Here is a 17460-nt window from a genome sequence, read left to right as displayed (position 1 = left end):
TCACAACACCTTATTACCAGTCAGGCTCCAAAAAGAAAAGATGCATATATTCAAATCATTTATATATTTTGCAGCACTTCCTAAACCTTTTTGTGCGTGATAATATGTTTAGACATTTCTTATCTGAGTATTTAATGACTGACTTTGCTGACATAAATAAATAACTATGTACCGATTAGGTTCTTAGGTCATTAAAGAGAAAAAAAACACGTATATTATTATACATTTATTTCCTTATATATATATATATATATACCGATGTCTTTTCTGTCCCTCTCATAAAATGTTAGCAGTAACCGAAATAGCTGAAAACTGTAAGACTGAGATTATTTAGCTTTTAATATGTTAGTTAAGTCATCTGCTGGTATATTATTATTTATGCACCATTTGGTTCTCAAGTTTGTAGGAACATTATTCACTATATTTAAGTGAGAGAAAGGAAATGACAGCTAGATACAAGTCGTGTACACTTGATAAACCGAAATGAAACTATTCTAAATGAATGTAAATTTGTTTTACGCAATAGCTGAAGGACAACATTTGTGTGACGGTTGAAATCATTACACGGTATTGCGTGATGTGTCCCCGGGGAGGGGGAGGAGCTCGAGGTGACACTCCGCCTGACGCACGCTCGGCCGGCCCCCGTGCGTCTGACGTCATCGACGTCGAACGGGACTGTTTGTTCTGGATTTGGGGCGAGGAAGGTCTGCGAGCGCTGACAACCGACCGAAGAAGGTAAAAAATAGCATTTAACGCCTTCACGTGGACGGCATTGGTATACCAAACGAGAGCACACGACCTCGGGGTTTCGGTGGAAGCTTTAAAACGGGCATCGGCGGCGTATTTCCCGCGCTGTCAGTGAGCGCTTCGGCGAGCGGAGCGTGAGCTGTCTTCGCAGGCCTCGCACCGGCTCGGGCGCACGGGAGAGAAGATTTTGTGCCGTGAAAGTGCGCGCTGTTTGGCGTTACCGTGCGTATTCTGCGTTGAATCCGTCTTCCCTCCACACTTGCGTTGAGGTCATTTTTGCGGCAGCGGACACTCCGCGCTGTCAGTGTTGCACGTCAGCTTTGCAGGTCGGTATCGTGCTAGCGGAGTTAGCTGCTAGGCTGTTTGTTTGTAGCCCCGCAGGCCGTATTCGTGACATAAGTTACGTCCTCTCGGCGGCGCAGTTTTACGCGCGATGGCGCAGACGCTCACGCGAACCGCGACGCGCGTCATTTCGAGAACATCGGTCCCGTCCGAGTCGTATTCCGAAACGCCGTTTACGTGCGGAGCTGTCACTTAAGATCACAGCGGACATGGCGACGTACTGACAGGGGAAGGAGGAAGGTTAGCGAGGAGGAGGAGAGCCGGGGAGCCGAAGTTGGTTGTCGGTAAAACCGTGTTTACGTTTGTGCTGCGTAACGTCATTCATGACATCACCGGTGGCAAAATGTCTGATATTGTTTGTTGAATAATTAAGTTGGCTTTCTTTCTGTTTGCATTTATTCTGCCTGGATTGTTTCCTCTTTTATCCAAACCAGCTGCGGTGTTATTACTGTGGTCTTCATGCTCTTACACATTATGTCTCGAGAATAATCGGGTGTTTTGAATCGTTTGCTCGGGACGTGATTGGATTTTTTTTTAAATATTTTTTAGCATCAACTTCAATCTTGCTGGTCAGTTAGAATTGATACTAATGATGAGGAAGTTTTAAAAGAGCATACGATCACTATTTTTGGACACAGTGGGTGTTGTAGGATGCAACTAACGATGATATCATAATTATTTCCTTGATTCATTGAGTAGCTGCTTGGTCATTTAAAATTAGATATGTTTCCAGATGGGCCAAGGTTGCAGCTTAAAATGTCTTGTTTTGTCCTGATCAACCGTCCACAACATTCAGTTTGTTATCACGAAGGACTAAAGGAACAAGAACATATTAAAATTTGTTAAGGTGGAATTTTAGCTTCTTTTTTTTTTTTTTTCTTCATTAATCCCTCAAAATGATTAATCGATTATCAAAACAGTTGGCGATCAAATTTCTCTGGATCAACTCACTGATTAATCCACTAATTGTTGCAGCTCATGTTTCCACGCTGAAGATATGTACTTAAGATTGTTAGGATTTGTCTGCAGTATTTTTGTTGCAATAATCGAATTATCTTGTCTCACTGTATTTGTTTTGTTTCCATTTAGAAATGTGAGCGACGCGTTAACATGTCAGTCCAAAAACTTACCAAAAAAACTGCAATATGAAACTATAGCAGTATGTGCATTTGAATGATATTATTTGCCAGCATTTTATTTATTTATTTAGCACATGTAAGCTTGTATTCATTAACAAATTGAAATTGAGCAGTTATCAGGGAATGTAAGTGTGAGCTCACAACTGACTAAAGATAAGCTGTTGTGATTTAGACAGATTGCGTCACCTGATAAATTAAAAAAAAAAGGACCTTTGAGCCGAATGGTGTACACTAACTATCAAGGCATCCGAGACCTGTCAGAGTTCAATGTATTCAACTGTAACGGTCCTGGCTTGGTTTAAAGTCAGTGAAATATTCTGTAAATCCACAGATAACCTGTTGCACATAAGACCTACAAAGCAGAACATTATTTAGGTGCACATGAAGAAAAGTGCAACATGAAAAAGAAAAGAAAACTTAGAAAGACTGTGAATCATGTTCTTGTTGCAAACTGCTCCGTGTGTCGGACATTTCCTGGGCAATACAGACAATAACGTACCAATTCGGTGTACATAAGTGGTCCGCAATGCGTGCATGATGTAGAAATGTTCAGCACAATCAAAAGATGCGTTAATTGTTTGCTCTACAAAGGTGTAGAAAGTTCAGACAGACTGATATGAAATCTTTATTCATCCCTATTCTGCATCTGTTATATAAACACAACTGATGACGTCTTTCAAAAGGCTGACAAGTGTGTTACATTCACTGAAGATGCTGCCAAATGCTATTATGACAAAAGTAGTATTTGAGAATGTTTAGAACAGGTTTAGTAACATCAATGTTCCCTGACTTAGTATTATAAAGTTGTTAATTACTCTCTGATTTCTCACTCTGGCCTGGTGATAAGGAGCAAGAGATTTATAGTATATCGACTTTCTCAAGTGTCTCTTATCCAAAGAGCACGCGGTTGTTGAGTTTGGCCTTACAGTTTGTAGCTGTCAGTGGTTAAATGTGGGGATGTTTTTCAGGTGGAAACCTAAAAAAAAACAAGGACTTAAGAGGTTAGGAAGTCAAAACTGGGTCAAGAGGCTATCATGGGCTCAAAATTGTGTGTAGTGGTATGTGTAAATCTGCAAAGTAATCTGCACAGTTCTTGTTAAAAAAAAAAAAAAGGGTAATTTCTATGTGGGGGGAAAAAAAAAAAAAAAAGTAAATATTTCTCAATGGAGTCGAATTTAATCAATTAATATTTTTTTTTGAAAGAATGCAGCACTGTGCCATGACTGTTGTATGGAAAAGAAACTTGCTCTATGCCCGTGTCATGGGCTCTGATCACAGCTGCTTACAACATAGCATCACCAAACCTTTACCAAGTAATGTATTATATTGTTATTAGGAAACAACCCACATTTGATATGTTGACCTCGATGTGTAATGAGATGTCACTCATGTTTCTGTATCTCTCACAGGTGTGACCCTCTGTGTGTGTGTTGTGGTTTCCTTGCCCCCACAGCGTGTCACAGACGAATATCCCGTGTTACCTCAGGAAACTGCCGCCTCGCCACCTGAGATATGATCACGCAATTGGATTAGACCACAGCGGCACGGCAACAAACATGTAAGTCCCGAGAAAATAATTGGTCCGATTAAAATTGATGGAAGCAGATGCCAGAGTCTGATGATGAGCTTTTCTGCAAGTTAAAGAAAACCTTTTCCCCGTGGATGAAACGTAAAGAGAGGTCCAAACTAACTTTTGGTCAGTTCATCATTTCTGTTATCGAGGCCTTGTTTATCATTTCCTAATGATAGAAATGTTGAACTGCAGAAAAAGTTTGTCATTATGCACTCGCATCTGCTTACACCAAAGTAAATGGTTTCTGCCGATGTCTTGGAAAATACAAGAGTTCATCTGAATAGTTCAAAGACGGATTGTTCAGGTTATGACGCAAAATGCGGGTTTTTTTTTTTTCTGTTAAATATTTTAGACCGTTCAATATCTGATGTTTGACTAAACATTTCTTGACCCTTTCTACTAAAACAGACACAATAACTGTGGCTTGTGAAATTATAATATAATTATATTATTGAATCACTATTTAATAGATCAGCCTTATGTATATATAAAAAAAAAACATCATAGAAGCTTTTTTTTTTTTTTCTTTACTGTAATGCAGTGATAAGGATTTATATGCAGTATTGTGACCTGCACGGTTTCTCACGAGCTGTGCAACATGAGTCAACAACATTACACTTTATTGTCATCGTGATTCTTTAGACATTACCTGGGAGGGCTGCTCAGGTATCTTAACGGTCGCCCACGTCCGGCGATTCAGAGATTACTCTTGTCGGCTTTCATTGCACATTTATTGCACTTACAGTAACCTAACAGGTGGACTTTTGTAATGTACAGTGACAGTATCTTGACTTCAGCTGCCTCTCCTCTGCTCCACTCCATGTGCGTGTAGCAGGGGATGAGCCCCTTCACGAAACACACAGAGAGCGGAGCAGAGAAGCAAGCACAAGCCTCAGTGACCGCACAAACGCAGCAGAGACTCACTGAGCTGATACAAAACGGGTGCACGTAAATGAGGTAAATTACATGAATAAAACATTTCTGTCGTGACCACAACAACGAGGCCGCCCCTAAAAATGCAAATGTATGTCCCTCCCCCCTCCCTCCCTCACCCCTCCATGTGAGTGAGGGATCAATGTTACAACATTGGTTCGCTGAATGCTGTGCGAGTCTCTCGTGAAGTCACTATTGGTTGGCCGAACGCTCCCGACTTTCTGTATCCATTTCAAATTAAAAGCTCTTACTTCATATTAGAAGCAATCTTAACATTTCACACATAGTGTGTGTGTGTGTGTGTGAGAGAGAGTGGGTGGGTGGGGTGGGGTGGGGGAGTATCCCTATGTAAGGGAATATGTGGCTTTCTCTTAAATTAGAACACCTCATTTCCCTCTTCTCAAACTATTTTGGCCGTTCACGCCTTGCTTGTACTGCAGTAGCTGAGCGGGGGACTCTGTTCGTGCTTCTCTTGCTTCCATTTATCAAGATCCAGCATTTGAGGCTTTTAGGGAACACGGTAAACCGAAGTGTTTGCTAGTAGTCTGCATGTGCAGCGTTAAGGGAACATCTGTAAATCGAAGAAAATAACCTGCTTCTCTAACCTGCATGAGTCTTTTCATGCTCATTGATCACATGATGCTGCACCACCCAACAACACAAGTAAATTGCCAATATGTGGGAAACTGTGGTTCTTTGTTGTGTCTGTGCTTTTAGAAACAGTATTGTAGGTCTAATCTGAAACGTGTTTACATTGTCCAATTTATTTTGAACAGCAAGGTTACAAGTGAGCAGTGTACCACTATTGACTTATTGCTCAAGATCAACTGCTGTTGAGTAGTTGATCTTGAGCAATAAGTCAATATTTACTCTTAAGAGATTGACAGCTAACAGTTGCATGGTTGGTGTGGTACGCATGCATTTGTTTGTGTACGTAAAAAGAGACGTTGTGTCCGCAGCACCTGATTCCTGTTTTAGGGCAAACTGCAACAAGGGAGCGAATGTTGAGTACGTAAAGACAAAATCAGCTGCAGTGTTTGTCACAGCTGTCAGAGCAGTTCAAGTGTCAGAGATGAGCGGTTGTGTGTTTTTCGTCGGGGGGGGGGAGTCGAGGGAGTCGACCTTTTGCTAAGTTGTCTCCGTCTCTCACACAGAGGCCTTTGAAGTTCAGAGCAAAATGTAGACACCGACAGCGAGACAGAGGACGTAGAAAACTAATGGATATTGAGTGGTGATTGTGGTTTGGTTTCATATTTGTGTTGTCGCGATGAAGCTAAATATGTATTCAGAGAAAGCCGAGTCAAAGTGGTCATCTGTAACAAGCGCAGTAATGGTAATGGCAGCGGAGTTGATCTCTGGTTGATCCTACTTTCAGAGAGTTGCGTCAGGAGTGTGATGGCCTGAGGGGGGTCGCCCCGGTCCCACCTGCCCCCGCCAGGTCCAATCTGCCCAAACTGTCTGCTCGGCCACTGCAACCCACCACTGCGATGGGAGACGGACTAGAGGCGGGCAACAGCCAGAACCCTCCCTCCGCCCCACCACCTCTCGCCTTCAACGCCCCGGCCCCGGAAACATGGAACCCCTCCAGAGCCAAACGACAGACCAACCAGCTACAGGTAGCAACGTTTCTGTGTCTGTTCATACCTGGAAAATGTGTATAAACACACTTCAGTTTGAATGACTTTTTTTTTTGTATAATGTCGCTCTTTTCAGTACCTGCTTAAAGTGGTGTTGAAGACATTATGGAAACACCAATTTGCATGGCCCTTCCAAGCTCCTGTAGATGCTATCAAGCTCAATTTGCCTGTGAGTCACATTTTTGGTTTTTGTGTGTTTTCATGTACCTGTAATCAAAGTCTAAAGTCCAGAGCAGCCAAACAGAAGCCAAATTAATTTCATATGCGAAGTGTCACCTAGTGGTGCAGGTGAACGTGCCACACGTCCCGCAATAAAATATAACACTGTCCTTTCTGCCGAGTGCGTCTTTCAGGCTCAGCTACTCAACGGGCACATTGTGACTCGACTTCCATGCTTGATTGAAAAATTCTTCTTCCGTGTTCTTCTGGTTGTCACAGTCAACAAGGAGAAACGTAGTAGTACCTTTGATCTAAACATGTTTCTTTGTTGTCCCAGGCTTTGGCTTTTCAGAGGAATAATGCTAAAGTTAAATATGCTACTTTTTTTGATTACTTTTTTTTTTTTTTTTTTTTTTTTTTTTTTTTATGGATCAGTTCGATTGGTCAATTGCTACCTATAAAACATCAGACAATTCTGGAAATAAAACTAATATGTTAGGGTTAACCACAGTGTGAGATAGGAAAATTAGCTCACCTTCACCTTTACTGGAAACCACCTAATATTTGGCATTTTTACTTGAAAAATTATTTGAATGATCGATGAATTCTCAAACTCGTTTTTCGTTAAGTTCTGTGTATTGATTGACCCATAAATAGACTTTGATCAATTGATCCCCAGAGGAACTACACAGAGCATCACTTCTGATTTACTTTCTATATTCTATAGTATGCTTTGCAATCCCATCAACATAGCAGGCTGCAGTGCCTTAAATCTATGCTACAGGTTTATGTGAATTGTCCCCGCACTGGAGGGGGGGGGGGGGGGGGGGGTAATAGCTTTTAGACTGAGGAAAGAGGATGTGAGGTTTTTGCCTTTTTTCAGATGGACATACAAATCTAACGCTCTTTATCTGCTCTCCTTCTTCATCAAGGACTACTATAAGATCATAAAGACTCCTATGGACATGGGATCGATAAGAAGACGCCTGGAGACTAACTACTACTGGAACGCCCAGGAGTGTATCCAAGACTTCAACACAATGTTCACAAACTGCTACATCTACAACAAGGTCCGCCACAGTCGAAGTTCTAGTCACTAGACACTGTCCTGCTCAACTATTTTATTACACCCATTTGTTTGTTTGTGTGTTTAGCCCGGGGATGATATCGTCCTCATGGCAGAGGCCTTGGAAAAGCTCTTTCTCCAGAAGATTACAGAGATGCCAGAGGAGGAGACGGAGATCAGTGTGGTTTCCAAGGGACGCCGAGGGGGCAGGAGGGAGTCAGGTATGATTTTTATCATGCTACATAGGTAGTGGTGTTATGACATTATGAAAGAAGTTATTACTGTGTTTGTGTGTTCTTGTTTTACTCTGGTGACGTTGACGAGGAGTTGTTGAGTGTGGATTGCATTGACAAGCTAATGGTACTAATCTAACCAGCCCAGCTTGTATGTGCTGTTCTAATGTACCGACTCCGCCCGTTTGATCAGCCACACCGAGCAAGAAACATTTGTTGTTCAATCAAGTTTTGTGTTAATCCATGCGTAATACCCATTAGGAAAGGTTCTACTGTGGTAAAGAACACGTCTGACGGGTTTAAAGTAGTCTTAGAAAGAGTGCTTGGTTTTTTTTGTTGTTGATATCATTATTGTGTTCCCCTTGTGTTCACACTGTGTTTTCAATTCTTTCAGCTCTCATCACAAAGTCAGATTCAGGCCAAGACTCCTCGTCACCCTCCACCACCCCTCACACACGCGGCTTTTCATCCCCATCCACCACACCACAGACACGTGCTGTTCCCACCCCTCAAGGTCCTCCGGCCCTGCCCTTGTCCCTGCCCTTGTCCCTGCCCTTGTCCCTGCCCTTGTCCCTGCCCCTGCCCTTGTCCCTGCCCTTGTCCCTGCCCTTGTCCCTGCCCTTGGCCCAGCCTCTAGCCCAGCCTCTAGCCCAGCCTCTAGCCCAGCCTCTAGCCCAGCCTCTAGCCCAGGCTCTAGCCCAGCCCCTGACTCAGCCCCTGACTCAGCCTCTAGCCCAGCCCCTGACTCAGCAGCCTCTGACTCAGCCTCTGACTCAGCAGCCTCTGACTCAGCCCCTGACTCTGACTCAGCCCCCACGTGTGCCTCCCAAACCCACTAACCATGCACCCCACCTGGGACCCCCGTTCCCCCTCTCAACTCCAGACGTCCTGTCCCAAGGCATGACTTCTGTTCCTCCTCCATCCGTGACACACCCGGGCCTCCATCCTGCCCCCATGCTGCAGGGCTCCCCTGCACTCATTAAGGTAAGGAGAAGGCAACATTCATTCATAGTCAACTTAAACAGATTTTTAATTTCTCACCTCTAATCGCTGATGTGCCAACAGCAAAAGAAGAGCCAGAAGAGGAAAGCCGACACCACGACACCCACAGCCAACGACCAGCTCAGCGAATCATCACCCGTCTCCGCTGAGACCCGGCCGCGCCGAGAGAGCAGTCGCCCAATGAAGCAGCCCAAAAGAGACGCGTCGCAGCCGGACTCTCAGCATCACCTGGGCGGAGGTGTGGAGACGGGAGGGACATCGACACCGAAGCGTCAGGAGCAGCTGCGTTCCTGCGCGCGCCTCGTCAGAGAGATGCTGTCGAAGAAGCACGTGTCATACGCCTGGCCTTTTTACAAACCTGTTGATGTCAAAGCTCTCGGCCTCCACGACTACCACGACATCATCAAGCATCCCATGGATCTCAGCAGCATCAAGGTGATTTTGTGTTTCTATAGTGGGGACGGCCTGTAAGATACCTCGGTTGTGGTGCAGATGCCAAAATGATGTTTTTACAACATCGCATGATTTACTTTGCCTAAATCCTTTTTTTTCATTTGAGAATGATCGGCCATACAAGTACTCGACCTCAGGTAGAGTTTCATATGATCACAAGGGATTAAATCAGGTCAGGGTACCCACACTTCCTGGAAAACCAGATTATTATTTTTTTTACCCATATTCCAGCTCCTGGAAAGTGGGAGAAACAATAAAATGCCCTGAAGTTGTAGTTTTAGGTAGGTAGGTAGGTATATACTTTATTAATCCCCGAGGGGAATTTTTTTAATAACAGAGATCTCACAACTGTGAAGACAGCAGGCATGACAAAGCAGGATAACGTAACTATTGAAACATCAGACAACCAAGACATGGAGGTGAACTGCTCCTTCTTATGTTGACATTAGTTAGCTGGTAACGAGTTGTACTTTTAAACACTTTAATAATTCAATTTTCCGTCTTTTGTAGGATTGTTGTTTTCGCAGCCATAACATTAGCTGACTTGATAAAAACATACTGATGGCTAGCTGTCTAACATTGATGTTGCATGTTTGTTTGGGATGATATGCCATCCGGCTTGTTTTGCTTGCACATGTACGAGGTTTGTGATATGAACAACGTGTGTGTTGAAGTTTATTGAATGTGTGTACATCTGTGTGTTTTGCATATACGAGTTTGAGCATCCTTTCCTCATTTTTAGGAAGATATAATCTTCATATGTTGTGGTGCAAGTCTTTAATACATAATATGTGAAAATGAAGAGGATTTAGAGTGTGGCCTTTTTTAAGGGGAACGTTGAGGGACATTTTCAGTTTTTTGATCCACTTATTGTTGTAAAAGAGTGTTAAGACATTTCAGTTTAAGCTTTAATCCTTTGTGAAATTTTGTAAAACGTTTTCCTTGAAAGCATAAAAGAAAATGCCTCCTTACAGCAACAGACCAGGTGTAAGTCAAAGCAAAAATGGAATAAAGGTTTCCAAATCTGAACGTTGTGTTTAGACCGTCTTTAAGCTCTATCTCGTCATGACGTCCAGATTTAACGAGTCTGCACAAAGACCTGGTCTGCTGCAGTGTGGAGGGTTAAAAGGCACTGAAATGTCCCTTTGTTGTGTTCTCACAAATTGAACAAAGATTTCACAAATCTGATACTGTTCTTTAAACAGTAAGTGGCATCTGCTTGTTTAATCAAGTTCCAGGTTTGATAAGTGTAAATGTTGTTTTTGAAGATCAACCAGTTCTCATCAATCTCACGAATAAAATTGTAGTTTCACAAGTCTGAAAGTGAATTTGAAAAAGACTTGCATTTGGATATCTTAACACTCTTCACAACAGTAAGTGCATCAAATAGAAAGATTCTGCTTTAAATTACTAGAATTTGTATTTAAAAGTTTGTATTTTTTGCACTTATGAAATAGTCAATGGGTTTCCAAGGAAAAACAGAATTTCGTTCAGCCTTACAGTCACCATTGCTTATTGTCTACTGGTTGCAGAGATTAACACATGCGGTAGTGTTCAGATGGTTAAAGGAGCAGTGTGTAGGATTTAGTGGCATCTCATTGAGGTTGCAGATTGTAACGACTCACCCTCCCCTTCCACGAGTGGAAGAGAATGTACGATGGCCACAACACTTGCAAAAAAAAGATGAAACGCCCTCTCTCCAGTCAGTGTTTGGTTTGTCCGTTTTAGGCTACATTAGAAACATGGCGGCGCAACACGGCGGCATCCAATGAAGGGACCTGCTCTCTGTGAAGATATGAAGGGCTCATTCTAAAGTAGATTCTTAATTTCAGGTGATTTTACACCCAGGAATTGTGAATATTATATTCCAGGGTTTTCCCTTCCATTATAACACTTAGGTGCAGCACGGATGTGTTTTTTCTCGGCACCTAAACCGCTCTAGCTACATTATTAGCTTTGTTTTTACCCAATTTTATTTTATTTTTTTTTTTTTTTAAAGCCCCTCCAGTGCCTTTTTAAGAAAAATATTGTAACGATAGCAGTCTAAAATTACATGAAAATACATAGTTTATAGTGAAATAGCTGCCTCCCAGCAACTCCCACAGCATCTAAGCCCTCCAGAAACCAGGTGAAAACCCTGAATTCCATTGCTGCCCACAGATCCCCCTAAATCCAGCACACTGGTCCTCTAGGACACTAAAGGATGCTTCCAGGTCAGTGTTCAGTGTGAGCACCCGATAGCTTGGTACTCTGGCGCGCAGTTTTAAAAGGTACATGGCAGGCAGGTTGTTCAGCATCTTGGAGAAGTCGCCGTGTCTCCTGTCTCCTCGTGTCATCTCAGACTGACTCCAACATGTTGAGGTCAGGGCTCTGTGGGGCTCACAACATCTGTTGCAGCCAGGACTCCTCATCCTTCTTGTCAGTAAAGATAGTTCTTTATGACTCTGGCAGGATGTTTGGACTCATTGTCTTCCAGCAGAATGAATTTGGAAGCAATCAGATGCCTCCCTGATGGTATTTGAGGGATAAGAATCTAAATATCTACCGTACCGAAGGCAACTTCCACATACGGGAGCTTGTTAGTGTACGAGCTCCTTATTCCAATCTGGTCATAGCAGCGTTATGTCACAGAAAATGTCCTGGGAAGATATTACTTGAAAAATGTGGGATTCCTGCAGGTGACATGAGATGAAATAACAAGTTTATATATCACTTTTCAGCTCGTCAGCTTGCATTCCTCAGTATTACAAATGCACTAAATGTAGAGAATATATTCTTAAACCTTACTGACTGCGTTTTGATCACTGCTGTGCATTTGTTTATTTTGTGTCCTTCAGAAAAAGCTGGACAACAGACAGTACAGAGACGCTCAAGAGTTTGCAGCAGACGTCAGGTTGATGTTCTCCAACTGTTACAAGTACAATCCTCCAGACCATGATGTGGTCGGCATGGCGCGCAAATTACAGGTAAATCACGCATATCGTCAAGTACACCATAATAAACATCATATACACTGTGTGACTTAAAGTATGTGGACAACACTGCAAACCGGAGTGACAGCAGGTCCAGAAATCTTGTGAAAACTCTTCCCAGAAACGTGGAGGCTGTTCAAACAGTATGTAACTGTTCAGGGTTTTAGAATGAAATCCTCAACAATCTCATGCGTGTCATGTTTTGTCCACATACATTTGACCATATACATGATCAGAAAGTTCTGACGCTGTTGTTGTTGCACATGAAAGGAGCGCAGCACAGTAATATGCACGGGGGGAGGGGGGGGGCAATAACCTCAGCAAGTGGAGTTAAGTCGCTAGACCAACTTCAGCACTTGTGTTACATGCGAACATTTGTGATTTCACCGTGGACCCTAAACCTTGAGCACATCCAAAACCTTTGTCAGATTTCAGCAGCCACAATCGTCGCCAATACAGAGAGCACAACTCCGCAAATGTCGAAGGATACCTACGTGGGTGCACTCCTGAACTGACGCTCTTTTGAAATGCGAAGGCCACTCAAAACACCTCGCCCAGAGCAGTGATGCTTCTTTGTTGTAGGTTTTCTGAAGCATTTCCAGAAGTATCTGTTGCCGATTTTTGAGTTTCACACAAAATGTGATATGCACTCGATGCTGAAATTGCAAATGAACACAAAAACACGTGTAACACAGGTGCTGATGTTTGTTAAGTGGTGTTGGTGTTGTTCACCCGTGGACGTTGTAGCTTCCACTTGCTTCACGCACGTCGCTGTGCTGCGTTCGCACACGGCATGAACAGCTGGTCCGCACCTCGTAGCGTATAGTTTTGTATAGTAACATCTAAGGTGCTTTGCGGTGTCTGTTAACATGGCTGACTACTAGAAAGTTTTAAGTCCACCAATACCAAAGTTCAAGACAAATGTAGTCACAGTGCACTGTTTCAGCAAGGTCTTCTCAACCTGCAATTTACTGCCATTTTTCAGATAATTATATAAAAACAGATTTGAAAGGACTTGTATAACCATAACTCTGGTTATGGTTCAGGCCTTTCTCACTTCAACTATTATTATGTACCGGACATGCTAAGCTTATCTTCGTAGATAATACCACTCATACATGGGTTAATTGTTTTGTGTTTTCTAACAGGACGTGTTCGAGATGCGTTTCGCCAAAATGCCCGATGAGCCAGAGGAGCCCGCCCCTGTTCCCACCCCATCGTCGGCCCTCCACCCTGCCCCCTCCACTCGACAAGCCCCGCCTCCTTCTGCTGTCTCGGAAGACGACAGCTCTAGTTCCTCCGAATCGGAGTCGTCAGGAGGAGACTCAGAGCACGAAAGGCAACAACGATTGGCTGAGTTACAGGAACAGGTTAGAGGAAGGAAAATGAAGGGGGAGGGAGGCTTATGAGGCACAACAGGTGGGTGGGCCATGCAGAACAGCTTTACCGAACATGGGTGAATGCTGGAACACAGAGAAGCAAATGCACAGGTTCAGTAGGTCTCTTCTCCTCTTAACACCACAACTGTGTGTGTGTGTGTGTGTGTGTGTGTGTGTGTGTGTGTGTGTGTGTGTGTGTGTGTGTGTGTGTGTGTGTGTGTGTTGTGTCCTGTAGCTTAAAGCTGTCCACGAGCAGCTGGCGGCGCTCTCCACACCGCAGACCTGCAAGCCCAAGAAGAAAGAGCGAGAGAAGAAGGAGAAGAAGAAAGAAAAGCACAAGAAGAAGATGGGAGCGGAGGAACCTGTGGAGCCGCCGCCCCTTTTGATGCTTCAGACTTCCAAGAAAAACAAGGGCAGCAAGGAGCCTATCACTGCAAAGAAGGACAGGAAAAAGCCCAGGTAGGTCTAACAGAAGTAACAAGCATACGAGATGTTACTGTAGCTGCATCAACTGGAGTTAATCCAATGATTTTTCTTTTCCACCACAGTAAGAAAGAAGGAATCAAAAACAGCCGCCCGGCTGCCCCCCCTCAGCCTGGGCCGACCTCTCTGGTCCCCTCAGCCGCTCTTGAAGCAGAGGATGACATAGGCACGTATACAACACCACAGATTTGTCTGTGTGATAGATCGCCCTCAGCTAAAGGCCCAGTGTTGTTCTGCTGTCATGCTTTCCCCCTACAGATGTATTCGGGGGCGTGTCCACTGACAGATGCAAGCCAATGTCATACGAGGAGAAGCGCCAGCTGAGCCTGGACATCAACAAGTTGCCCGGCGACAAACTGGGCCGAGTCGTGCTAATAATTCAAACGCGTGAGCCTTCGCTGAAGAACTCCAACCCGGACGAGATCGAGATCGACTTTGAGACGCTGAAGCCCTCCACGCTGAGGGAGCTGGAGAAATACGTCTCCAGCTGCCTCAGGAAGAAGAAGAAACCATCAGGTAGGCTGTTTGGATGTTTTTCTAAAGGATGGTCATGGAAGTTTTGAAACTCTAAATATTCTCTTGTGAGCAGAATGTGTTCAGTTGAGCTGTCAGTCATCAAACAGCTTGTTAGAAAAGATGTCAAGAAAAAAATCACGACTGATCAACACACATGCACACAGGGTGATTATTATTATTCATTATTGCTGGAGTTCAGTTCACTGGAGTACAAAGCTCAGGTGTACTTACTTTAGTTTTGTCTTGCAGAGCTGAATATTAAGCCATTAAATTCAGCAATAGCAACAATCTACAGAATATTGATATCTAATGTGATTACAAAATCATTGTAATATTTGTGAATCTATTCAGCATCACTAGAATCAGGGTTCGATAGCATTTGATTAAATCTGAACCCAGTTCTGAATCTGTTTGTTGGATCTGAATCACATCTCCTCTCACACCGTTTAACGTAGTTGGTTATTATTGAAGTATTATTGTTAAGATTGGATTCACCTTCTGAATGTTGCGGCTGTTTTTCTGCAGTAGAGAAGCCTCTGGAAATGACAAATGTGATAAAGATGAAGACGGGATCCTCATCTTCAGGCAGCAGCGACTCCTCTGACAGTGAAGACTCTGAGAATGGTAACGCACACACACACACACACACACACACACACACACACACACACACACACACACACACACACACACACACACACACACACACACACACACCAACCACTGTGTGCCAGCGCATTGTGTCTGGAGAAGTAGTGGCTGAGAGTCTACGACACATTACATTTCCTCATTTCCTTTGTCTCCGTCCACAGGGCTGGTTCCCAAGCAACAGAAGAAGACCTCGACTAACAAGGACACCAAGAGACCGCACCAACAGTCCCTCAACATTGGAGTGGGCCCAGTGGTTCCTCAGCCTCAGACTCAGCCCCAGGTGGTCCAGCCCAAACCACCATTTGTCCCCCCTCCCCCCGTCCCCGTGTCTGTCCCCACTCTGGACTCCTCTCAGCTGTTGAGCTCAGGATTCGATCCTCTGGCCCACTTCATGAACCCTCACCTGACGCAGCCGAACACGGAGGCCAATGCAACCATTACTACTGCTGGTGCCCCCGTCGCTTCCGGCCTCCTCAACGCAAACGCACCCGCCGGCCAGACGCCCACTGAGACGCACCCGTTCCTAAACCAACATCCCATCATACCTTCCCCAGGTACGTTTTCTACTGCAGCGCTGTGCATGTTGTTGCTTTTAATGGCTGCAACTAATGATGTTTTCATTACTGATTTCTACTAATACTAAAATATCAGAAAATAGGGACAAATGCCCAGATTTTCCTTCTCATACTGCTTGTTTTGTCTGGTCAACAATCCACATGTATTCAGTCACAGAAAACACATTAGATTTTTTTTTTTTTTTTTTTTTAAACAATATCCTCAAATGAGAAGTTGGAATAAACAAAAGGCATTTTTCTCTCGACATTAACACTAACAGTAACAAGTATTGTCATCAGTTAAGTTTCTGTCAAAGCGCAGCGCAGTGATGTCCACAGAGCAGGACGAAGCAATAACTTTTGTGACTCAGTATAACAAGTTACATCGCTTGCTCCACATCAGCACCTGTGATATCTGCTTTTTAGTGACACGTGTGTATTTGTAACTTGTGCGTGTTCAGCGCACTGAGTGGGCACGTTGTCGTGTTGAAGAAGCCGAGTGTCATTGTGCCACAGTTTGAGGTTATTAGCGCCAAATGTTTTCCCTCAGACGCCCAGTGTAACTCGGTGGTGACAGTCTGAACCTGGGGGGCAAATGCACGGTGCGCAACTCCACGAACGACGAAGAAAACCCACCTGCTTGTGTTTCTGACCTGACGTGCCTCCTCCGGTCTTGGTCCGTGAGGGATGCTTTGGCTCAGTCGGTAGACTGGGTTGCACACTAATCGGAAGGTTGATGGTTCAATCCCCAGCTCCTCCTGTCCACATGCCTAAGTGTCCTTGAGGAAGACACTGAACCCTAAAATTGCTCCCGATGGTGTACCATCGGTGTGTTGTAAGTCACCTTGGATAAAAGCGTCAGCTAAATGTGATGTTCTGACACTCTTGAAATATGATTCTAACTCAAAGCGCCTCGCCCGGCTCAATGTTTCATAGTCGTAGGCTTTCTGAAGTATTTCAAGAGTCTCTGTTGCCAACTTCCCGAGTTTGACACAAATTTGTATGTGCTCTCTGCTCACCTTCATCATTAATTTGCAAACGCACTCGTACCAGAGGTCCCAAAAACACGTGTATTACAGGTGCTGATGTGGATCAAGTTATGTAACTTGGAATAGTTATTCACAAAAGTTATTCTTTTCCTCTGCTCCACGCACATTGCTGTGCTGCGCTCCGTCTCTGAACTTTTCGATTGCACCTCGTACAACTATAACTGTTTTACTCTGAAAAAAAGAGTTTATTTTTCTGTACACAAAGAGCATTTTTAAATTACATTTCATTTCATTTAGCTGACGCTTTTATCCAAAGCGACTTACAACACACCGATGGTACACGATCGGGAGCAACTTAGCGTTCAGTGTCTTGCTCAAGGACACTTGGGCACGTGGACAGGAGGAGCCGGGGATCGAACCACCAACCTTCCGAGTGCAACCCACTCTACCGACTGAGCCGCAGCCTCCCTAAATCTTGAATGTGTGTTTCCAGATTTGTTGTCTTACGTTTCTGATCGTTCTCGTCTCTTCCCTGTCTGCAGCACTCCACAATGCTCTTCCCCAGCAACCATCAAGACCTAGCAACCGTGCGGCGCCGCTTCCGCCCAAGCCCCCGCAGCCCCCCCCGTCCT

At 44.1% G+C, this 17460-nt stretch overlaps 1 protein-coding gene across 1 annotated transcript in view; it reads left to right on the top strand.

The window, feature by feature from the left end:
- The first annotated feature begins 670 nt into the window (after window positions 1–670).
- LOC138208672 (bromodomain-containing protein 4-like) overlaps window positions 671–17460 on the top strand; it is a 23925-nt gene continuing 7135 nt past the window's right edge. Inside the window, 16 exon segments of the mRNA XM_069166740.1 lie at window positions 671–735; window positions 3682–3786; window positions 6110–6350; window positions 6448–6540; window positions 7463–7600; window positions 7685–7817; window positions 8224–8813; window positions 8895–9266; window positions 12122–12250; window positions 13405–13626; window positions 13871–14094; window positions 14184–14284; window positions 14377–14634; window positions 15160–15258; window positions 15447–15839; window positions 17371–17460. The exon segment at window positions 17371–17460 is cut by the window's right edge and continues 341 nt beyond it. Coding sequence (XP_069022841.1) covers window positions 6222–6350; window positions 6448–6540; window positions 7463–7600; window positions 7685–7817; window positions 8224–8813; window positions 8895–9266; window positions 12122–12250; window positions 13405–13626; window positions 13871–14094; window positions 14184–14284; window positions 14377–14634; window positions 15160–15258; window positions 15447–15839; window positions 17371–17460 — 2971 coding nt within the window. The 5' untranslated portion in view covers window positions 671–735; window positions 3682–3786; window positions 6110–6221.

Source organism: Embiotoca jacksoni, unplaced genomic scaffold (assembly GCF_022577435.1).
Source record: "Embiotoca jacksoni isolate LCO1_2020_lvr unplaced genomic scaffold, fEmbJac1.0.p SCAF_4, whole genome shotgun sequence".
Lineage (NCBI taxonomy): Eukaryota > Metazoa > Chordata > Actinopteri > Embiotocidae > Embiotoca > Embiotoca jacksoni.
Note: the sequence above shows the minus strand (reverse complement) of the source record. Positions and strands in the feature narration are given on the sequence as shown.